The sequence below is a fragment of the Melopsittacus undulatus genome, chromosome 15 (genome assembly GCF_012275295.1).
Source record: "Melopsittacus undulatus isolate bMelUnd1 chromosome 15, bMelUnd1.mat.Z, whole genome shotgun sequence".
Classification (NCBI taxonomy): domain Eukaryota; kingdom Metazoa; phylum Chordata; class Aves; order Psittaciformes; family Psittaculidae; genus Melopsittacus; species Melopsittacus undulatus.
In genome coordinates this window covers 3854279-3877419 of record NC_047541.1, presented here as the reverse complement: position 1 = coordinate 3877419, position 23141 = coordinate 3854279, and the positions used below count along the sequence as shown (strand labels likewise).

Below are 23141 nucleotides of genomic sequence, written 5' to 3'. Positions count from 1 at the left end.
AGGGAGCAGAGCTGCTGCTTCCCAGGAAACAAAGACATCCATGAAACACCAGTGCAGGGATGACAGTGAAGGGGAGCATGGCTCCTGTGTCCATAGCCTTGCTCTCTCCATGCTGTGGGAGTGTGGCTGAGAACTGCTGTAGTGAGCCACAGCAAAGCACACAGACAGAAAGGGTTTTGTTGGGAATGTGGGCCTGGGAGCTGCTGAGATCCTGTGGACTCCTTTCCCAGGCTGGAAAGCTGTTGAGCTGGAGGGCAGATGCAGGGCTGTGATCTGTCACATCTGGATGACCTGAGCAGCTTGGAAAGGGGGTGTGAGGACTTTTGCTAGTGCATGCATTACCTCACCCACTAGGAGAAGAGCAAAGCAGAGGAGGAAGACTGTGGCAGCTGGGTAGCTGATGCTGCTGATGCTGACCTCCAGCACCGAAGGAGCCCTGCAGGAGAAGCTGGCATCCTGAGAGAGGTGATGAGTGGCTCTGCTATCATGGTTCTGTTCTCATGATGTCACTGAAGCTGTGCATGCAGTAGTAGCAGTTTGGTGTGTGCCTGATAGCTGCTTGGCTTGGTTCTTTTGCTGGTTATTGTATTACATGCATGGAGAGAGGTGTAAACTTAAAACCCCAGGGCAAATGCTACCCAGATGAGGTCTGTTGAACTTAACCCCCTGTGGACTTCAGTGAATTGTGTTCTTTGAGATGAGCAGGGTTCAGTTTTGGGAGCTGTTGTTCTTCCTAATGGCTCATCTCTGGATCAGATGCCTTTCCCAAAGCTGGTCCCATTGGTATTGATGTGCTTTTCTCCAGGCTTGTGCTGATCACAGGAAATCTGGACATAAGGATTTGATGGGCAGAAATTTCACATCAGTTAGTGTCACTCAGCTGCAGGGAAAACGTGTTACAGCTTGTGAAAAGATCAGCGAAAGCCAATTATATCCTGACTGACTTGTCCCAGCTCTGAAATCCATGGAAAATCCATAGCCTGTTTGTGCACAGGGAAAACCTTCCTCCTCCTCCTCCACCTGTGTGTCTGATTGGCAGAGCTCTTCCAGAGAGTTGCATTTGTGATCATTGAGGTGTAATGCTGACAAAAGCTTTGTCTGTATCTGTGCTTAAAGCAGGATTCTGCCAGCTAAAGAGATTATGCTGGGGTATTTTGGTAACTGAGGTAAACTTGCCTGGAGAGAAGCCTTTGTGTGCACAGTGTTACTGGAGTCCTTGGTATATTGTGTTGTGGTGTTGTGCTCCTCAAAGGGAAGTGTCTCTGTGCTGTTTTACATGTACATCTGTACATAAACCTTATTGCTCTCATCGGGCACACCTTTCCTTGGGCGCTGTCAGATGTCCTGGAGGGAGGGCTCAAGGAGAGCCTGTCCCAAAGGGAGCACAACTTCCCAGGTGCCCTCAAGCCCAGACAACAATGAGGACTGCGTCAGTATTACTGCCGTGGGGCAGTGCCTTGCACAAGCCTGTGTGGGTTCAGGGCTTCAGGTGTCATCAGGCCTCTGTGGCTGGCTGTGCTTCAGTGGTGCGTGCTCGAACCTCTGCGAGCAGGCACCGCACTGCAAAGGGGCCACAGACTTTGGTTTGAATGGCGATGGGGCTCAGGGCTGCTGGGGTAGCTGGTGATGAGGTTTCTCTGTTGGCCTGAGGGATGCTGATGGATGGATGGATGGATGCTCCCGGCCCTGGGCAGGTCCCACAGAGCAGCACTGGGCTGGGAGAGGCACTGTCAGTGCGCTGCAGCTCCGGCTTCCACACTGACAGCATTCCAGTTGCACTCTGATAAAAATACATCGTTAAAATATGCGGTCTGTGTGTGGTACATGCTGTACACAGGATGCAGCTAATGTTTGACAAGACACCACAGCATTAATAAAACAGTGAGAAAGTGGGACGTGCTAGCAGTTTTGTTTGCATGCTGATGAGGGAACCTTTTCCTGCTTCCTCCTGGGCTTGTTCTCGTGAGCTGTGTGGCCTCCCCGCTGCTGGAGAGGCCCCTGAACCTCGGGGTGACTAAGCTTTAATGCAGGACTGTGTTCCCTTTGAGTGTGCTCTGTCAGTCACAGCCCTCTCCTGAGCTCAGAGCTTAAACTGGTGCCTGCCCTCCGGTTTGTCCCACTGGAGGTGGGATGCTTGCAGCTTCTGCTCCTCTCTGCTTGATTTCAGGCAGGAGTTACATGTCCAGTACCAGCCGCTTGTAAATATCCATCTCTCACTGAACAGATGAAGGGTGGAAGCAGAAATGGGTCTCCTGCAGAGCATGTAGGGTGCTCCCAAGGGCTGATGGGCCTAGAGCAACCACAGCTGCCTTTTATGCACTGAGCCCCTGTGGCTAGATACCCACAACAGATTAACAAACCAGAACCAAAACCCAAAGAGCTGTGAGCCCAGCAGATGAGTGTGTTTATCCCAGTGGAGTTCCTTGTCTTTGAATGGGACTTTGTGAAAAGAAGTCAAACTGGTCTGGAAGTCACTCAAAGCTCTGTGACTTTGCTGTTTCTGACTGCTGCATCCTCCCAAAGAGGGGGTGAAAGGTGTTGTAGCTGTAATTGTGTTTGACTTGCTGCCTAGAAGGAGTCTGTAAAATCCAGACGTGCTGAAGAAGGGCAAGAGTTTTCCTTGGATTCCGATGCCGTGTGCCCTCCGACTCCCATTGAAGTCCTTCTTGGCGATGCTGACAGCAGCCTGTCTGACCACAACAAGGATGAGTCCGGTGGGAAACACACTGGGAATGACCCACTGGGCAAGCCCGATCCTGAGGTGGAATGTGACATCTCTGCTGCTGCTGAGCTGCCGCCGTCCCTGGGGGAAAGGAGCGCAGCAGGGGTGGATATGCCCAGTGGTCCTGGGCCACCTCGAGCTGCATCTCCGGCTGCTGAGCCTGCTGAGAGAGATGAGCAGGTAAACCTGGCTTCTGCCATTGCCTCCCTGTCTGGTGGTGAAGAGATGCTGAATGAAATGAGGGAAGAAGCAGCAGCTGATCTGGAAGCAGATGGCAAGCTGGATGCTGGCGAAGTAAGAGACCTCCCTGTGTGGTTGGGTTTGGTGTGGAAGCTGCCGTGCCTGTTCCTGTTGCCTTGTAAGGCCCTGCTTCAGCAAAGCTCTTGGAGCACTTACGTGTCTTCTGTGAAGGCAGTGTAAGCGCTTTCCTAGTCAGCAGGGTGTTCCTGGGGGGTGGGCACAAGTGCTCTGAATTCCCAGATCAGCATCTTTAGCACTGAGCTGGGAAATCATTCTGTTGTGCATGCACAAAGTGCTGTCCAAAGCAACCGACAGGCAGAAACCCTGGACTGAGACACGGGTTTTGAGTCTTGGAGGAGAAATAAGTCTCAGCTTTCAGTGCTGCCATCTGTACTAAGCAAGCAGGTTTATAATGAAGTTCACACCAAGCCCAGCTGTCCGTGCTGCTTTGTTTCTCTCCTTCTGTTGTTTCTCTCAGCTTATGCAGAGATGGGACAAAAGTGTAAAGTGAGCTGCCAGCCGTGATACTCGCAGCTCCGGAGGGATGCGATGGGAGGTGTGGGTCAGAGTGGGAAGGACGGTACCTGGGGGCTGGCTCGGAGCTGCAGCTCTCATCTGTGAGCATGGTGCCTCCCTGCCTGCAGCTCTCCTAGCAGCTAGAACCGGCGGAGCTGATTGTGCCATCTCTGGCACCATCGAGCAGCACAAGGTGCAGATGGGTTCCTGGCCTGGCCCCTGCAACTGGGGTGCCAGACAGACACATGCTCTGGTTCAGTGTCTTCCAGAAATGCTAGAATATGAGAGCTGATGAACTCCCTCCTTCCAGTCTAGCTTTGTTCCTGCTGATTTTGAGGATTTTTCTGGTTCCATTGCTGTGTAACATCCTTAAGAGATGATAAGGGATAAAAGTGAGCCTGGAAAACACATTCTGTCCCAAAGAGTTGCAAGTTGAACGCTTTGCTTTTACACTTACCTGCCCACTTGCTTTATGCATCTGGGTAGCTCTTCTGAAGTCAGCAGGGTAATGCGGGTGTTCACACTGAACAGAGGACGCCTTGCTCAGTTCGGCATGCCAAGGTGTACCTTTAAAGACCTTTTAAGACCATGGTACTGTTCTGTGTGGCTTTACCCATTTGCGTGGTGGCCTGGAGAGCTCTCAGAGCTACAAAGATGTGTGCAGAAGGAGTGAAGCACAGGAAGCAAGTACCTTGTGTCAGGGGTATTTGAGGAGCACTTCTTTGCCCTCCCCAGTCCCCTCTCCTGCCCTTGTCCCCCTGTGATGTTTTGTGTTTGTCTTGTGGGTCACTGTGCTATGGAGAGGCCAGATTTGTCTCCCCACATCGGTTGTCCCCTTGTTGGGAATGCTGGTGTGAAGCTGCAGGGGTAGGACGTGTACAGGCTCTAACACAGGTCTCCTCTTGGCTTTCAAAGACATCAGAGGCCAGCGACTGTGTGGAGGATTTGCAAGTCTCTGACTGCTTGGACCATGAGGTGATGTGGCCTGTGGTGAGTCACTAAAAGCTCCTTGTCCCTTGGGTGGGACACATAGTGCCACGTGTGCCTGCAGGACTGGGGTAGCCATCTCCTGTGCCCTGTAACCTGTGCTATTGGTTTCAATAGCTGTGTTCCAAGCTGTGTGAGGACTGGGGTCCAGTCTCGGGGTCCCTGGCCAAACCTGTGTGTGCTCATCGGCCACTGACCCTTTCCTCCTTTCTGCTTTAGGACATGGGCACCAAGAACTGGCTTTCTGAGCAGGTACCAGATGTGGAGGATCTGTCTGCTGCTGTGGACAGCCCCATGTGCAAGGTCAGTTCTCTGTGTGTGATCAGGGACCAGTCTGGATCAAACACTGTATTGTGGTGCAGCAGTAACAGGATGATGCTGTTGGCACAAGGGCTTCACAGAGGTGAACACGAGTGATGTGCTTAGTGTCAGGGGTTACAGCAGCACTGCCAGTGCATTGGCTTGTCTGCAGAGGTAAGCGGTAGGTATCTACACAAGGACCAAACTTTGAGTACAGGTGGCTTGTGAGGGCTGCAGCACGTAATCTGACCTGTGAGCTTCCCCTGCCCCAGGAGGTCAATGGCTTTCCAAGGGAATGGTGGGAAGCTGAGCCTCTTTCCTTTTGTGGGTATATTTGTCCCTTTCTTTCCCTTAAGCAGATGGGAAGGATTTGTGTACCAGAACACAAGTGTGTAGATGGGAGGAAAAGGAGGCTGGCTCCCTCTGACAGATTTTGGTCTAGGGAAGCTTATTTTTAAGCATTTGGTTGTCTTGCCTGCTTTCATGTAAGGGGAGAAATGGGCTCCTTTCAGTGAGTCTGTGGCACATGAAGGAGTGTACATGTGCTTGCAGAGCTGTGTTTCCTATACCGCGTTAGCCCAGGTTGCAACTAGGACCAGGCAGCTCTGCCTGAACAAGTGCTGTGCATCTCGAGCTTTTCTTGTCTTCTCAGCACGCGATGGAGCTGATTGCTCAGCCCCACGCTGCAGTCACCCCCTCCTGCACCACCTCGGAGGGCACATCCGTGTGCGCTGGCTCCAGCTGGGGTTCCTCAGCCTTGCTCTGGCTGTGAGCTGATAGGCTGCGCTGGAGGAGCCCTGCATGGCAACCTGCTCACCTGCCCGGCAGAGAGGAGCAGTGCGGGTGTGAGGGTGTCTGGAGATCACACCTGTCCTCTTGTGCCTAATAATGAGCATAATCAGATGTGAAGGGAAAACAAACCATGCGCCTGCTGTGTTCCCCCTTCCCTGCTGCTGCAGCATGGGCACCGTGCATACAAATGTCAGGTTGGAGCAGCCACCTTTGGAGTTCATTACAGCCCTGTCTGGAGCAGAGAGGTGGGTTTAAAACACTGCTGCGCAGCAGCTGCACAAGCAGTGTTGGAGGGTTTTGGTTGGGCTCCTTTGGCAGGAGCTGTGGTAGCTTGCAGGGTCTGTGTGCTGCTTCCTGCTAGACCTGGCTCCTGTGCTGGCAGTGGGGAAACTGCTCCCTTCACCCTTCACTTAACAGGCATTTAAAGTGCTGGCATCCTGGTTGCTGGCCCTGCTGCTGCAGGGGGGTGATGGTGGTGAGGAGATGGAAGCAGGCATGCAATATAAGCTGGTGTGTGCTGGAGACAGTGAGATCCTCCTGCTGAGGTCCCATGGGATCTGTGCTGTGTGGAGGGAGCAGACGGGGAAGCAGGATGACAGATAACAGACTGTGTCCAGGAGACTGGCTTTGTATCAGGAGTGTGGAACAGGGCAGAAAACAGAGCTGCATCCAGCACTGGGACTGCTGGGGTCCTGTGGGTTGAAATCAGCCCTTGTTCCCGGCAGGCAGGCATTGTTCTCATCTTGTCCATGTGGCCATAGACTCCTGCAGCCCGTGATTTCCATGGCAGGACAGCCCTCCTTGGCAAGGCCGGTGGGGCAGGGGTGCAGGCGTGGGCTCAGCAGCGTTACCCTGGTTATCCCTGTTCCCAGTGAGCTCTCATTCCCCATTTACCTCCTGTCCCCTCCGCAGGCACTGGTGACAGAGCCCATTTTGAGGCAGGAAACATTTGCTGAGCCGCTCGGAATTGAAGTCATTACTTGGAGCGGGGCGGGCGGGAGGCTGGGGGGGCTGCCTGCGGGAGCTGCTGATGTGATGGAAGGTGACAGCCCTCGCAGGGAATCCTTCTGCTGTTTGCTCTGCTGAGCACGTGCATGAATTACCACTGCTTTAATTCCGTGTTGGTTTAGCCCTGCTCCGCAGCACGCTCCCTGCTGCCCTCTGCTCCCCCAGAGCTTGGGGATGGGGCCAGGAACCTCAGCACAGGATGAGGCCGCGCTGCTTTCTCTTGTAGGGCTGACAGGTTCAAGAGGGGAGCCCTTCCCTCTGCAGGTGGACAGCCCAGTGCCTGCTGTGTGTGCCTGCTGTGGGGACAGGCAGGTGGGAGAGGGAGCAGCAGCTGAACTACTCCCTATTCAAATATTTGCTGTTAGTGTGTCAGGTATTTACTGTGTCATAAATAAGCCACTTGAACACCAAAACCACTCTGCTCTGGAGCAAGGAGTCTGGAATCCCTGTGTAGGTGAGACCGTGGGGATTCTGCCCATCACCATCTGCCTGGGAGCCAGGATGTGAGGCAGGGCTGAATGCTGATAGGATTTTGGGCACAGCCAATACATCAGTTTGCCTTATAGCAACTGCACATTATTTGCTTCTGTGTATGTGACATTCCTCATTTAGGGGATTTTTGACCAACACTTTCTGGGAAGTTGAGTTTTTTGTGGGAGGACCTTCAGGAAAACCAAACCTGCATCCAAACTTCTTAGTGCTGGCAGGGAGTTCATCTTCTGTGCTGGAAAAACAGCCCCCAGACCCTAACTTGAGACACCCTGGGGAGCTGAGCTCCCAGGCCTGTTGGTTGTGCTGCTGGAAGCATTCCTGTGATGCTTTGAGACCCTTGGTTACCTGCAGGAGAGGAGGCTGGCATGTTCAGCTGGGGTTCTGGAGCAGCCCTGGATGCTCTGTGGTCCCTGGACGCAGTGCTGATGCATTGGACCAGAGGGTGCTGCCCTGTGACCACTGTGAGGTCCTTCGAGGCTTGGATGGGGAAGGAGCCAGCAAACTCCACACTGTTTGCTTTTACCTGCAGGCCCAGGAGCTGGGAGAAGAGGAAAAAGACCAAAGCAAAGCAAGTATAGAGGAAGAGCAAAGCAAAAGAACAAATGCTGCCGAGAGGTATGGTACAAACAGAGCAACAGAGGAAGTGTGGACAGCCCCAGCTCTGGATGACTTTCCTGTCATGTTGCCCCTGCTCTGCTCTGGTCTGTGTAACCTGTACAGACATCCCCCTGTCAGAACACCCTGAGATGCTGCTTTCTCACTAAGCCTCTCTCTTCTCCTTCCACCTTCTTAGTACTGCCTCTGCAGACCTGAGCTTTGTTTCAGCTTCCTGGTAGCTTCTGGCTCTCATTTCCTTGTGGCTGCCCCAGATGTGGAGGTGCCCTCTGCTTCCCTCACAGCTCTGACTTCTCTCTAAGGCTGTGAACATCACGCTTGTGCCAGGATGGTCTGAACCTTCCCCTCCCTCTGAGAGCTGCAGCGTGTGGCATTTATAGATGAATCGTGTCAAACCTCTTAGCCTCTGCACAGTTACGTGTACTCTGGGGCACTGGGGACAAGAAGCTGTTGCTGTGCCAGGAACACTTGTGAACAGAAGAAGCTGCAGTCCATCTTAATGACTGCCTGGGTGCAGTTGGGATTTGCAGCCTTGTTCTTAGAGGAGCTGTTCATGTGAAGGTCCCCCAGAACGTGCCAGTAGGAGCTGCCTCCTTATCTCTTGGTACCCGCTTCCCAGCTGTGCATCCTCTCCTCCTCTCTGCCTGTAAAGCTTAGCTCCTGCTTGCTTTGCCTCTCTTCTCTGTCCTGCCAAGGTGAAGTAGGGATGTAGATATAAACGTGCCTGCCAGTATTCCCATCTGTAATTTGGACAACAGCATGAGTGTATTACTAATAGGGCTGCCTTAGCTGGGGAGATTCTATGAGGACCTGGAAAGAGAGGGGGTAATCCCGGGATTAATGCAGCATTTTGAGCCTGGCACCCATGCGATCCTCAGCTGCCTGTTAGCCTGAATGGCTGGGAGCTTTGTTGCGCCGTTGGCAGACCCGTGCTGGAGCAATGGTTCCCACTGGCAGGCACCTCTACCTGCAGCAGCCCCAGACTCATCTGTGCTAACCCAGTCTTCTGTTCCCTCTTTTGTGCTGCAAAGCGGGAGGGCTCAGAGTGCTTGTGAGACACCGCAGGAGAAGAGGTTTGCTTTAGAGACCCCTGAGGAGGAGGAGGCTGTGGCAGCGGCAGCGGCATCGCAGGAGGGCTCGCTGGATATCCCAGGCAGCCTGGAGGAGCTTGCTGCCCCACAGGAAGCGTAAGGGCTTTGTTTAAGTCCCTGGTGTTGTAAACATAACAGCGTTTGTCCCTTTGTTCCCCTTTGTGGTGGTAGGAGCTGGGGTGTGAAGTCGGTGCCCCAGGAGATGCGGTTTGGTGGGCACAGCTGTGCTCTGGCATCTCCATATGCAAATCCAAGGAGCTGTTTCAGTGAGTGCCAAGTGAACAGCCTGTCCTGGGGAGGGGAGGACAGCAGCTTGGCCATTGGGCTCTGTGGCCCAGGAGCCCTGGGCTGGAGGGAAGTTGCTTTGTGCTTGGAGGAGCCTCCTCCTCTTTGCCAGCGTCACTGATGAGGCTGGGAGCCTTCATCCTGCTTTGGGAGGTGCTTTCACACAGGGGAAACAACAGGACCCAGCCAATCACTCCAGTTTTCCAGTCACTGGAGCACTGGTTGCTTTGGGATGTAATAAGCTCAGAGCAGAGGATGCAGAGCTCAGGTTCCCTGCTAAAGCCAGTGCTCTGTTGCTGCAGTAAATAGCTGCTCTTTGCAGATCTGTCCCTGCAGTTCCTCTGCCATAGCAGAGCTCAGTAGAAGTGGTTGTGCTGACTTGGCTTTCTGTGCCAAGTGATGGACCAGCAGGTGCAGTGGCGGAAAGCAGGCAGTGCCTTTCAGGACTGAATGCTGGAGAGGGGATCTGTGATGTGGGCACCAGCACAGGGTCTCCCTTTTCCCCCTGGGAATCGTGTTGGGCTGTGTAAATGTGTGTGTGTTGGACGGATCTCCCTTTAAGCAAGAACTGGGGCAGAAGGAGAACATGCTAAAAGGTGGAAGTGGCAGAGCAGGAGATGGGCACCTCCTGCTGCAGGCTCCTCTGCAGCCCGCCCAGAGCACGCAGCATTCCATAGAAGCAGCTATGAAGTGGGATTTTCCAGAACCCAACTGCTCCTTCCTGTCCTGTTCTTTTTGCTAATGGCTGCATAAGTGACCTTTTCTCTTCTGACTCAAGCCTGTATTGCTGGGGCTGCTGTTTCCTTGATTGCTGGCAAAACAGAAGTCCCTCTGCCTTATGCTAGCAGAGAGCATGATGAGACTTTGCTGCTCCAGCTTTCACTAGCAAAGAATGAGGTTTTTCTTAACTCAACCTTCATTTTCCCCTCTATCCCTTTCAGCCTCTCTAAGACCTTATAATTTTACTGCTCTCTGTCCAAAAAAAAGCTTAATTAGAAGCAGATTGGGTTTGAATTTGTGGAGTGCTTTGGGCTTTCTGTTGCCTGGAGCCACCAGGCTCCCAGCACACTTCAGACTGCAGTGGCAGGGAAGTACCTGGTCCAGCAGCAGCACACTGCTAGTCCCTGGTCTGCACACAGGTACTGCCTGCATCTGCTTTAGTGCCTGGCTTTCAGAGCTACTAAAGCCTTCCTGTTCCCCTTACAAGGTGATCTCTAGTGGGACAAAGCCAGAGTTACCAGGACCTGAGTGCTGCTGGGGTTAAGTTATCAGTCAGAGTTCCTCTGGGAGTCAACCCATGGGGGCATCCCCATGCTGGTACCGGAGGTAATGCACTGCTCAGCCTGGAGCGTGTGCTCTGTGTTCCCCAGCAGCCTTGTGAGGAGAGCTTGTGTGTACCCACCTTGTGTCCTGCCTCTGCCTGTCTGTGCTGCTGGTCCTCAGCTCCTGTGAGCTAACCAGCAAGGGATGTGGTCCATTGGGATTCAATCCTCCTTTCCGTTGGACAGCGATGTTTCCAGGGGAGGTGGCTCTGGGATGCTTGGTTTGGGGGGATGTTGCTGTTCCTTAATGTGACTCAGTTTTCCATCACACTTTTGCCAAAGGAACCTTCTCTTTTTGGTAGGCGACCTGAGGAGCAACCTGAACTCGAGAAGTCCTTGAACCAGCCTAGTGAAGAGTCCCTGGAGGGAGCAGCTGATGAGCTGGAGCACAGGCAAGAGATAACACACTTATTGCAAGCACAGGAGGAGAAAAGTCAGCAGTTCCAGGAGGAGATGAGGCAGCCGGAGGAGGAGGAGGAAGCTGAGAAGCTTCGTCAGCAAAAAGAAAAATCCCTCAGGTACTTCCTTCTGTTACTCCATCTCCCTCCTGTTTCTGCTCTGAGCTGTGATTTCCTTGCTGGGGGCTACACGCCTGGGCTGCTATAGGCCATCACCTTGGAGGTAGTGCTGCTCTGCAGGGTTATTGGCAAAGGAGGCAAGAAGAAGGCTTTTGGGGAGGAGGAGTGCAGGGCTTTGCCTGGCACAGGCAGTGCTGTGTGTGAGGATCTGCGCATCTCAATGGGCAGTGGTCTGCTGGCAGTGCTGTGTGTGGAGAGCACAGCCTGCCTCAGGAAGAGGAGGGAGCATTCCCACACCTCCTGCGGGATGAGCTCTGGTTCCATACACATGCAGCTTGCAGAGCTCTGAACCTGTCTCTTATGGTTAACCTGGGAGAAGTTTCCAGCTCGGTGCTTGGAGCTTTACCACCTGGCCAGTGTTCAAACCCTGCCTGGATGGTAGTAACAGGACTGCAAATTGAAGCATTAGAGAAGATGAGGTTACCCCAGAGGACCCATCTGAACCTCTGGTACTGTCTGTTCTACAGAGGGACTTCCAAACAAGGCTTTAAGGAATAGGGCATCCAGGTTCCTTGGCTGGGAGCCTGCTTTCATTTAATAGGAGTTGATTGAATTTACCAGGAAAACACCCAGCCCCGAGTGCCATCCATGAGGATGCAGCACACTGTAGCAGAGGTTTGATGCTCCTGTGCCAGCAGCCAGATTCTGATGCATGGAGGGGAATTGCTGGTCTGGAGCCCTGAGAATGCCTCGCTTGGGCAGGCCCAGGCGGTGGGAGCAGCAGCTGATCCCGTGGGGAGGTGGTTTGAAGATAATAAAGCCTCCTGAACCTTGTTTCTGTTTTTGGCTGCTCGCCTCTCAGGGCTCTACAGGAAGACTTGGCAAAGGTCTCTGAGGAGGAAGAGCTGCGTATTAGAAAGGAAGAAAGCGAGAGACTCTCAAAGCTGCGAGCTCAAATTGCCTCAGAGACCAAAGCAGAGGAGGAGAAGATAAGGTGGGAAGTTTTCCTGCCATCCCTGGGGATGTAAACTGCTGCTTTGGGAGGGAAACATCTCACATGTCACCAGCAACTGCTCCAAGTGGAGGTGTTAGCCCTCCTGAGCCTCCCGTGGCTGGTACCCTGCTGAGGTAGCAAGTACAAGGCCCTAAATGTGATGCTGTGTTGCTGTGATGTTGGGCCACAGCTCTGGGCCATGCAAGTGAAAGAAATGGCACCTATAAGGAGAGGAGCAGTTTGCACCGTAGCTTGGTTTGAGTGGATGTCTCTGTTTAACAGCTGTTAGGGCATGTGGAAGCAATTGGAGGAGGCAGACACTGGAAAACCTACAATTGGTTATTTCCTATTTCACTGCTGACTGGCTGCTTTGCTGTTTCTTTCCAAAGCCTTAATTGGTACACGTGTGAATGGTGTGCTGTGATTCTCAGTTTCTTCTGGCTTCCATGTGCTGTCATCTCTTGGCTCTGGCTCCTAAATGGAGTCCAGTGGTAAAGTACTAACTTCTATCTGTGTTCTTGTTGCAAACCTCCCAGGGCAGAGCAAGAGGTCACACTGCAGAAACTAAGAGAAGAGTGGGAATTCCAGCAGGTGATGGAAAAGGAGAGCCTGGAGAGGAAGCAGCAGCTTGTTTTGGAGCAAATGAAGGTGGAAATGGAGGAAGTTCAGCAGAAAGAGATGACCAAACTGGAGCATGAGAAGGACCAATCCCTGAGTGAGCACAGGTTGAGATTAGATGAGCAAAAGAAGAAGGTGAGATCTTTATGCCCAGCTAGGGCTTGTGTTGCAAAGCTAAAGCATGGAGATGAAATAACACCAGCATGTGTTTTAACAATGGCTCACTTAAAACAGGAAAGATGCTAAGGTATGATGTTAGAGGCTGATTGAGGTGAGGAGGAGTACTCCCTCAGGTTTTATTGCAGTGCTGATTAAATAGCAATTACTTAAATGGCCGTGTTGCATGTGAAGATGAGAGAAAGATCACTGTGTCTCTGCCAAGCTAAACCAAGCCACTTTATCTGATCACCTCTTTGGCTGCTGCTTTAGTCCTCCTGAGAGCCTGGGCAGTTCAGTCCTTCCAGCACAGCTTGATTGAGATCCACTGAGATCCCCTTGCGTGTGCTCTGGTTTGGAAGGGGTTTACTATTGTGCTTTTGATGCTTGTGGATAGACGATAATGGCAAATGCATCTAGTGTGGTGTGTCCCCACACATGGAGGTTCTCCAGCAGCCTGTCTTGTTCCTGTGCCTGTAGGCAATGGAAGAGCTGGAGAAGGAGTTTGCAAGTGAACTTCGGCAGCTGAAATCGGCAGCAGAAGAGAAGCATCGTAAGGTAAGAGCTGGTGTCCTTACAGTGTAAACAGTTTTCTCCCACACTGCCACCAAAGGTGCCCAGGGAGGGTGGTGGTAATGTTTCCCACTTGCTAAATGTGGTTCAGGTCTGGCTCAGCACTTGGACAAGCTCCAAGCAGGGGGAGGTGAGACTGCACACACTGGTCTTTGCCATGCTGCTTGCTCTCCGTAGGAGGACACTGAATGGATCTTGTCAGAAGGGTGACAAATCTCTGGGGGTGGCTTTCATGGCAGGTCATTTCCAGCCTGCAAACCCAGATAGCAGAGGCACAGAGGAGCGAGGAGGCTCAGCTGCGGGAAGACTTGCAGAGAGCAGAGCAGAAAGTGCAGCTGAAAGCCTATCGACTGACAGAATACGAGCGCGAGGCAAGTACTCACCTTGCATTGCTGATGGTCCCTCACCCTCTCTCCTTGGATGTGTCCTGGGGTCTGAGAGGCCACATCCCCTGCCTGGTGGTGACGGTGGTGCCTGAGGGGGAAGAACACCCCTAACAGCATCTTAACCTCACCAGGGTGCTTTGTGCTACCCAGGCCACAGCCTGATCCCACTTGCAATGTACTCTGAGCTTCAGTCCCTCTGCTCGTGTGTGAGTTGTTCCCTGGGGGGGGCTGCTGGGGTCTGATGCTGTAGTTCAGAGGAACATCTTTTGTTACCCCTCCAGCTCAGCGAGCTGATGAGAGAGAAACGCCAGGAAGTGGAGAAAGACCATGAGAGGAAAATGGAGAGGATGAAACAGGAGCACCAGGAGGCCCTGGCAAGGGTTCAGGATCAGTATGAGGAGGAGGTACTGCTGGGCGAGAGCAGTGGGGTTGGGAGGTGACTGGTGGCTCGCTCAGTTGGGCTGACACTGCTACTTGCCAGTGCTGTCTGTCTCAGCCATTCCTAGAAATGGAAATTGTCTTTCTGGGCATTGTTGCCATGACACAAAGTGAATTTAGGCTGGGGTTATAAGGATAAGCCGTCAAAATGTTCTCTGTGAAGGCAACTTCCACATGCTTTTGTGGATTTCTGCGTGATATTTGTGGGTACCCATTTCAGAAAGCCTTCTGCCTCCCGTTTTTGGCTATCCAGTCAGCAGTATGTAACACAACCTCAGTTTCATGGGCTGTTTCTTCTTTCTTGAGCCCTTTCCTTAACAGGGTTGTCCCTGTAAGCAAAAGGTTCTAACCTGCCGTAGTTGGTGTTAGCTCCGGGCTCGCTCTCTGTGCAGTCGCGATGGAGAACCCTGGGCTTCACTCTGCGCTGTTCCCGTTGTGTTTGGCACCAAACAGGAGAGGAAGCAAAGAGCAGAGCTGCAGGAGGGCCTGCGGGGTGAGCTGGGGCGCCTGCGGCAGCGGCACGAGGCGGAGGTGAAGGCTCTGCAGGCAGAGCTGGGCGAGCGGCTCGCAGCACTGCAGCACAGGCAGAGGGAGAAGGTGAGTGTGTGCTGCACTGCTTGGCACAGCCTGGGTGCCCTGGCACCCCCTGTGCCTCCCCCTCTGCACCACAGTGGGCAGGGGGTGCTTTCCCAGGGCCTGGTGTGGTGGCAGAGCTCTGCCCGGTGAGGGAGGAGCTCCTGCTGCTCTTTAACTCAGCATCTCTGTGCAGGAGAGGAAGGTGCAGGAGCTGGAAAGCGAGCTGGAGGTGCGCATGCAGACCGTGCAGAGCAGGTCAGCACAGCTCCTGAGCCAGGTGAGTCCCTGCGGGTCTCCCCTTCTGGGAGGCTTTGCAGAAGTGCTCAGCTAGGGCTTTTGCTGCTACGCAGGTTACAGGTAAAACCCCCATCTCCGGTCAGAGCAGGGCTAAGTGCTCCTGGCAGTGCAGCCTCCTGGCTGGTCTTTGCAGTGAAAGACAGTAAGTGGCTGTCAAAGTGACAGGGGGATCATTAAAGCCTTTCAAGGTGGCATGTTCTGCTCGACATCGTGTCAGATTTCAGTCAGCCCCTTCCTGATTTACCTCCTCTTCTCCCTGCTGCTGTGAAAAGAATGAGGGTTTCTGGATCTTGGGTAGCAGTGGGAGAGGGAAGCACTCCAAATGCTCCAGTGGAGCTGGCAGAAATCACTGGTTGATGCTCTCGCCTGCCAGATCTCTTAAGTCGTGGCCTGTGCCAAGGGCTGTAGATAACATTGCTTCTGTCAGCCCTTCCTTTCCCAGCAGCACTGGGGTGAGGAAGTGAAAAGGTAGAGAAATGCTGGAGGCGAGCAGAGGCTTCACAAAAGCGGGATCCTGCAGAAGTGCCATGAGCCCTGGACACTGTAGAGGGTGCAAATATGGCCAGCTTCTCCTTTGAAGTCAAATAGAGGAAGGGGATCTTGAGCCTGTGGGGGGGGAATAAAGCAAAACTGACAACAGTCCTCAGGTTTTGAAATGGTCTTGGGACTTAGGCCTGACCTGCTGCAAGTCCTGCTGGGCATCAGCATCTCCTCCCTCTGACACTCACCTGCTGTCTTACCTGTGTATAGGAGGAGTCTCTGAGGAAGAAGAGGCAGCAGCTGCGGGAGGAAGACAGGCAGGCGAAGCTGGAACGAGATGTACGTACGCCTTGGCTCTGGAGAGGTGCTGTGCTGCTCTTCCTCTGGGGATGAGGGCAGCACACTACAACTGTGGCTTTGAAGAAGCAAACTGCTTCCCCTAAGTTGTGAGTGTGAAGGTCTGGAGTGCCATCCTGCTGGCACTTAGATCAGCTCCAGGCTGTTTCCTAAGAGAAGGAGCCAGTTCTGTGCCTCCAGGGTTGGCGCATGGTGTGTGCCTGTGTAGCTCTGGGACCTCCTGTGCGCTGTGTAGGTAGCCAGCTCCTGCAGGTTGTGTGCCTTTTGCTTTGGTGCTGGGGAGAGAACTGTGAGAGATTCTTTGGCTTTCTTCTAGGAAGCTGCTTTAGCCTCTCAGCTGCGGCTAGAGGAGAGCAGGAAGGAGCATTCCAGCCTCCTGGAGTCCATCCGGCAGCTGCAGAAGTCTGTGGAAGAGCTGCAGGACAAGAAGGCTGAGCTGGAGGCTCAGGTGGATTTGCTGCAGACCCGAAAGCAGAGACTGCAGAAGCGCAAGAGGTGAGAGCATGAGGGATTTCCTCTGATAGAAACACATCTACCCTCTGCCCCTGACAGAAACCTCACCTGGGCCTCTCCCTTACCTCAGCTGCTCCTGTGCTGGACCGTATTCCTTCAGAATCCTAATGGTGTTTTCCTGCGTGCTGAGGGCATGGGGGTCCTGGGCTCTATTTCCAGATCTATTATTCGCTTGCTGTGTAATTTTGCCCCTTCACCTCTGCTTGTCACATTCATTTGGCTTCTCTCCACCTGTCTGGTGAGGTTAATAAGATGCTTTGAGAGATGGGTTCCTGGGCTAGATGGACTTGCAGTGTAATCAAGTGTTGTCTTTTGTGTGGCAGTGAGCTGGACGCAGCCATCAGAAGCAAACAGGACACTTTGAAACAACTGGAGGCAGAAGAAAGTGTGGAATCTCCAAAGGAGGAAGCTGAGCTCTGTGCTGAAGACCTGGGAGAAGCTAGTGAAGCTGTGAGTAAAGCAGACTGTAAAGGTGCTTGCTGTGTGAGATCTGAAACTGTAACTCCCTTGAAAATCCCAGCTTTTGTTCCTTCTGGTTGAAGACAGTTGAGATGCGCTGATGCGTTTTTCTTTGCCCGGAGACATCAATATGTTTAGGGCTGATTTCTGTCTCTTATTACTGGGAGGAAAGGAGTGTGGGATACTTGAGTGTCCTTGGAGTCAAAACAGGGATGGAAATGTCTCTGTTACTTTTGAGAAGTCCCATGAAGAGCATCCCTGGCACTGATTTTGGATGTGGGCAGTACCCTGGTGATGGCACTGTGAATGTTGGCTCCTAATTGGATTCTTATGGGGTTCTAGGGTTCTGTTTCCCATGCAAATGTCAGTTGTTTCCATGTTTCAACTCCTCAGCACTCATCTGGAGAGCCTGTTTCCCCACCCACCCAAAGCCATGAGGACGGTGACCTCCAGTTTGATCAGTGAGTGTCTTCCAGCAGCTGCTTCTGCAGAAGGGTTTGCTTTGGCTTCACAAGCAGGAGAGCACAGCACAGGAAGGCAGGAGCATGTGTGTCTCTCTCGTGTAGTGTCAGGAGCTACATCTCTGCGGAAGGGATTTCCATCAGGAATGCCAAGGAGTTCCTGGTGACCCAGACTCACTCCATGAGGAAGAGGCACATGGCACTGAAAGCTGCAAAGCAGCAGTGGCGCCAGGACATGCAGAAGGCCCAGGAGGTGGTGCAGGATCCCAAGAGCTCCCAGCACCTGGAGGGCATGCGCAAGAACCTGGAAGAGGTGAGCAGTGCAGCCCAGTGCTTGCTGCAGTGCAGGAGCTTGGCTTTAGTTGAAGCTCTTGGGACCTTCAAGTGGAGGAGGTATCACCTCTTCCTTGGGGTGAACCGGCTTTGAGGCTTGTGCTCTGCCCTCTGTACATTCCATTTCCCATGCTCTCCATGATTTGGGAGCAATTTTACTCCAGCATCCTCATTTCCAGTGCTGAGTAGAAGTGAGATAATGAAAGTCAGCCCAACCACTAACACGGTTCTTTCCTGTCATTCTGGTTCACTTCTCCTTGGCTCGGCTGTTGACCCCCTGCAGGAAGCCAAGCAGTTGGACAAGATGAAGTCTGCTATGCGGAAAGGACAGGTACTGCTCAAGAAGAAAGAAGAGAAGCTGAGCCAGCTGGAGTCCTCGCTGCTGGAGGAGGTAACCACCAGCATCACTGCTGCTTGGCCTTGCCCTGCTGCCCTCCAGTCTGCCCAGAGCCCTTTTCCCTGTGCTGGAATCTCTGCAGGGCTGTTGGGCCCTGTTTCTGGTGGCCAGAGAGTGGTGCCCAGTAGAGCTGGCTTTCTGAAACACATTCTCTGAGAGCAGAATAGAGACCCAAATAAGACGTGCCTTAAACCACAGCAGCAATACAGCATGTCTTATTTGGGTCATTTTCCTTCTTTGGCCCAGCTCTCAGATGAAGACACACTGAAGAGTGCTGCATGCAAGAAGATGGTGACTTTTGATCTCAGCAATTCTGAGGATACAAACAGCACATCCAGTGTAAATGTAAATCAGCCTGAATGTAAGTGCCTGACTGTCATTTGCAAGGGAGTTGCTGTTATGTTTATGGCTGTGTGAAGGGGTACAGGGGAACTGGGGGAGATGGGGCAGGGAGGCCAGATGCGCACACTTGTGCATATCCAGACTTGTCTGGCAGGCCCTATTCTTGCAACATGGGAGGATCATGTCCTTGCTATCATCGTTCTGCTTCACTCTGTGCCCAAGCAGCCTCCAGGGCACAAAACCTGGCTGCAAAGCCTCTGTATCCCTAAGCACAGATTGATTGGCCTCAGCTTGGACAGGGAAGGTCTCCTGTCTCCCTTGCCTTCCCAGTGACCCCTCTTTTCCCCTCTTTCCCACCAGTTGATTTGAGAGCTGATTTGCAGGCTGTCCCCGAGCCAGACAAGGTCAGGTTCCTGACAGAGTCTGTGATGCGTATCTCTAGTGAACTCGACAGGGTCCTTGGTGTCTTGGGCTCTCTGAGCAACCAACAGTCTCCACTCTTCACCTCGACGCCTCGTGACAGCACCCCTGTTTCTACATGTGCCTCCTTGCCAGGACTTCATGCAGGTGGCTCCCGGCTGCCCCCGCCAAGGACGTCTTTGGTGGACCCGTTGGCCTGGAGCTCTGGGCTGAGCTCTAGTAACCATTCCACAGCTGGACGGTCAGTGGACAGCATCCTGGCAGATAAATGGCACAAGTATTTCCCAGGTGAGTAAGTCTCTGTCTTTACTCCATCTGGTTGCTTGCTTTTGATCTCACAGCCCTACAAGTTCTCACCGTGTTCCCTGCAGCACTGGTAAGGCCAGATCCTCTGGTGCTGCTGATAGGAAGGGTGCTAATGAGATAAGGAGTAAGAGCTTCATCCCAGGAAGTGCAGCATATGGCTGATCTGGTTTCTGGAGCAGTTCAGCCTTTAATATACAGCAAATAAAGCAGTTCTTGCTCAAGAAGGGGCCGTGCTTCACTGGAAGCCTCCTGTGACCTGCAGATAGGTTCACCATCTCTGTTTCCTTAACACCACTCTGTCCTTGGCAGGTGGCTCAGCTTGTGGGGACAATGTGTCCATAGTACAGGAAAGCAAATGCACCAGATATAAATGCAATTGATTTTAGGGGGGCTGTATTTAATCTCTGTTTTCCAGGTGGGTTCCCATCGCACACTGGAAGTTCCAGGCTTCTGGGCAGCAAGCTGGGATACGTACCTGCAGAGTAAGGGTCTTGTTCCTTGAGTTCTTGTTTCATTGTGGTGCTTTTCTTTCTGTGGAATGATTTACAGGTCACACCATATACCATGGTGATAACAAAATCATAAGGTACATGTTAAGTAGACAAGTGAGATGTCATCAGTTACTCATTGCCATGTGCTCAGGCTTGTAGCCTGTGCAGTAAAGCTGCCATCGTGGGTGTGGGATCATTTCTGCCTAGACCCCACTTGAACTGTCTCTTCTGTCTCCTGTACAACAGGGAGCAAATCCGGCTGTTGCAGAGCTCCCAGTTCCAGAGCTGTGAGTCAGACAGCACAAGTATTGAAGGAATGATTGGGATGAACGAGAAATGGCTGAAAGACTTCATGAGGGAATCAAAACTGTATCCTTTGCCTGGGTCCCTAATTGCACTCCAGCTTCCTGCAGCAGGTCAGAGCAGAGAGCAGGAGGTGAGTGAATCAGGAGCTGTAAAGCACTGAAAGCATCAGGGACTTTGCTCTGGGCATTCCCTGCTGAGCAGCCTGCAGTGAGGGACAGTGTCTTGAGGCCGGGGGCCCTGCCACGTGGGACAGACACGTTGTGGGGCAGGGTGGGCTGGGGCTCCCTGTCTGAGCTCTCCCTGGCTCCAGCTCAGTTTTAAGGCATGTTATAGCATGTGGTTGGGCCAAGTGGGTGAGAGCTCCCTGTTCTGTCAGTGGGGATGGTTGTAGGATCCTGTTGTAACTGTGTTATATCAGAGGTCTCGCTGTTTCCTCTGCAGTGTGACTGGTATTAGCAGCAAATCCCTCGGGCTGTCCTGAGCACGGTGCTCCTTTGAATTCCCTAATCCCCCTTTAATTCCATTTGACTTGGGTGCAGCAGGCTAAATGCAGCACATGTGTGCAAGCCTGGCTCCTGCCCCTCGGTACCTGTCCTGTCTGCTGGCCCTGCTCATGCCTGCTAATGCCTCACCTAAGCCAGGCTTTTCCTTCACCCAGCTGCCAGGCCTCTCTTCCCAGGGGCACAAAAGCCCCCTGCCAGCAGCTCCAGCATCCCTCAGCTAAAACTGGATGAAAACGGGCAACTCAAACTCTACCATTACTAAAGGGTGGGCCTTGGCTCTGCAGAGATGGTGGCGGGGGCCACACATTGGCTCCTGTGATTCCCAACCATCTCTGCTGCGTCTTTGTGCTGTGCCCTTGAAATAAAGTCTTTTTCCAAGAGAGCGGAGGAAGGAGGAAGAGAACTTCCCAGGTGGATTCTTCTAATCCTGTAATGTGTCCAAATATACTTTATAGACTGTTTAATCCAGTGGTGAAACACCAGGGCTTCGATAAATCAACACTTCTCTCATTAGTATTCCAGCGATCGTGAGCCATGGCTGTGAATCATGGACTTGGAGGAACTGGTCAAGGGGGGGATGTGAACCCAGCTGAGGTCTGCTAGAGGAAATGTGTCAGGAAAGGAGCCCACCCTGAGGCCCAGCAGATGTTTAATAGCAGGTGGGCCAAGTCATCTGCCTCTGGCACGTGTGTGAGCAGGCAGCACGAGTGATGACGTGGCTCTGGAGCCCAGGGACAGCACTGGAATGGCAGATTCTGACTCTCAGGAAATGCTTCTGTCTTCTGGAGTGGAAGCAGTAGGAGCTAAGCTGGGAATGGCTTTTCATGGCTCCTCTTTGTGCCACACCTGTGCTGCAGGAGCTCTTCTGTGTTAGGGATGTGCAGCATGGGGCAGCCCAGCCTAGTATGGATGAGACAAAAAAGCCCTGTCGGCAGCCTCCAGTGCCCTGAGAGGGACCTGAGCTCAGCTGCCAGGCGGTGGCTGCAGGGATGCTCCTGTGGGAGGCAGGGAGCTGGAAGGGGGCAGATGGTGCTGCTGTAACGGGAGGCAGGAGCCAGGCTCTGCTGGTGCAGAGCAGGCAGTGTGCTCTGTGCTTGTCTCTGTCACTATTTCCTCCAAGCTGACGTTAAATATTTTAGGCTTTCAGGAGCTGCTGCACCACTTTGCCATTTTGCCTGGTGAAGGAGGCAGCGTTTCAGGGAATCCCATCTGTGAGGAATCATCTTCAAAGCCGCTCTCCTTGGATGCTGAGGCTGCCGCTCTGCACCCGTCAGTGCTGGTTGTGCGCCTCGTGATGTGCAGCAGAGTAAGGCAGAGCCTTCCTGCTTTGCTTCCCTGTGCACAGGCACGGGGGAATGTTTACATGCAAAGAGAAATCTATTTTTGATGAATGGAATGTTTGAATTTATTCCTTTTTTCCTGATTTTCTTGGAATATTTTAGTTACTTTGTCCTAGGCCAGCTCGCTCTGTGCTCAGGTCCATGTTCTCCCACTTTCTGGGTGCTAACCAAGCACAGGGTAGTCCTTCCTGAGGAAAGTCCTAGCTGTGACTGAAAGGGGAGATCCAAACGCAGGTTTCCCATCTCCTGTGGGATTGCACCAATCCCTCTCTGTAGGGGTTTGGATTCCTGGCTGTTGATGGAACACGTGGCACTCTTTCCAGCTGGGTACTGCAGAGGGGAGCCTGGTTCTGGCAACCGGGGCAGGCTGTGCTCAGAGCCACACATTGCAGTGCAGAGCGATGCCTCCTGCCTTAGCAGTAACTCGGTGTTAAATCCTGTGACAGTGGCTGTATGTGGTTTTGTACTCAAATTAAAGCAGCACGAGCCTGTTTTGTACCATGGGGATGTTTGAGGCTCTGTTTTTCTCTCGATGGGATGTTCCATTGCAGCCCTCACTATCAGCTTGTGCTTCCCTTGCACATCTTCCCCTGGCTCTGCTCTGGGCTCTGTCATGTCAGGGTCACTCCTGGCAATCCCCGGGACCACTCCAGCTCACGGTGCCTTTATCACCATTACTCTATTGAGTACCTGGCCAGGGTAGGGAATGCAGGGGCAAAGTGAAAGCTACAAAGCAAGGCTACAAAAGCAATTGCTGGGGCTCTCAGCAGCAGGACAGCTTCACATGGGCTCATGCCCTGCCTCTTTACAGTGGCTCTGGAGCTGTGTCAAGGCCAGAGTATGGGCTGTGTATGGTGCGGTAGGGAGCTGGGGAATTGAGCCCTGCCTGGGGACTGCAGATGTGTCTCATGGCCAAGGGAGATGAGAGGGGAGGTTCAACCCCCCTTGTTTCTCCAGCTCTGATTCTTCTGCACAGTGCATTGCTCCTGGAAGTCTGAGGTTCACATGGATGGGGATGTGGGGCTCTGAGTGAACCTAACGTGATTCAAGCTACCGGTACAACCAAACATGGTCAGAGGATGCTTGAGGCACGTGGATGCTGTGCATGGTTGTGCTCTGCCTGTGGTGGGAGGGTTGGAAAGGAAGGAGTGTGACTGCTGCTGTGCACCCTGGGGAGAGGGAAGCTGTTGGACTGATGAGGCTCAGGAATAACAGTGTGGGGATCAGCTGGTCCTGCAGAAACAGCAGCCGATAGAGACACATCCTTCAAACCCAAACCACCACAACCTTTGCACCACCCCAGCTCTTGCTGGGCATGGGCTGCACATTGTGTCTTTGTGGGAAGAGCAACCGGAGGAGGATGGCAGCACATGCTGTCCAGGTAGGCACTTGTGGGGACAAATCCCTGTTCCCACTGCCGAGGCAGCCGCTGTGCAAGGAGCACAGGGATCCAGTGTCCCCTCTGAACTGCAGGTGCCTGCTGGGTGCAGGAGGCTTTGCTGTGATG

General features: G+C 53.0%; 1 protein-coding gene across 7 annotated transcripts in view; it reads left to right on the top strand.

Annotated features, from left to right (window-relative positions):
• Window positions 1–22137, top strand: part of CEP164 (centrosomal protein 164) — a 28448-nt gene extending 6311 nt beyond the window's left edge. Inside the window, exons 7-31 of one of the 7 annotated variants that reach the window (XM_034069558.1) lie at window positions 355–465; window positions 2573–2902; window positions 4394–4468; window positions 4685–4768; window positions 7587–7672; window positions 8704–8859; window positions 10673–10888; window positions 11751–11882; window positions 12419–12635; window positions 13137–13214; window positions 13469–13600; window positions 13897–14019; window positions 14507–14650; window positions 14823–14906; window positions 15677–15745; window positions 16080–16258; window positions 16600–16726; window positions 17129–17196; window positions 17302–17509; window positions 17813–17920; window positions 18173–18287; window positions 18629–18976; window positions 19410–19476; window positions 19732–19854; window positions 20457–22137. In XM_034069558.1, coding sequence (XP_033925449.1) covers window positions 355–465; window positions 2573–2902; window positions 4394–4468; window positions 4685–4768; window positions 7587–7672; window positions 8704–8859; window positions 10673–10888; window positions 11751–11882; window positions 12419–12635; window positions 13137–13214; window positions 13469–13600; window positions 13897–14019; window positions 14507–14650; window positions 14823–14906; window positions 15677–15745; window positions 16080–16258; window positions 16600–16726; window positions 17129–17196; window positions 17302–17509; window positions 17813–17920; window positions 18173–18287; window positions 18629–18976; window positions 19410–19476; window positions 19732–19854; window positions 20457–20556 — 3480 coding nt within the window. In that variant the 3' untranslated portion in view covers window positions 20557–22137. Of the gene's footprint in view, window positions 1–354; window positions 466–2572; window positions 3017–4393; window positions 4469–4684; window positions 4769–7586; window positions 7673–8703; window positions 8860–10672; window positions 10889–11750; window positions 11883–12418; window positions 12636–13136; window positions 13215–13468; window positions 13601–13896; window positions 14020–14506; window positions 14651–14822; window positions 14907–15676; window positions 15746–16079; window positions 16259–16599; window positions 16727–17128; window positions 17197–17301; window positions 17510–17812; window positions 17921–18172; window positions 18288–18628; window positions 18977–19409; window positions 19477–19731; window positions 19855–20456 lie in introns of those variants that run through there. The other 6 variants (XM_034069555.1, XM_034069557.1, XM_034069556.1 and 3 more) reach the window with 6 other exon arrangements.
• The last annotated feature ends 1004 nt before the right edge of the window (window positions 22138–23141 follow it).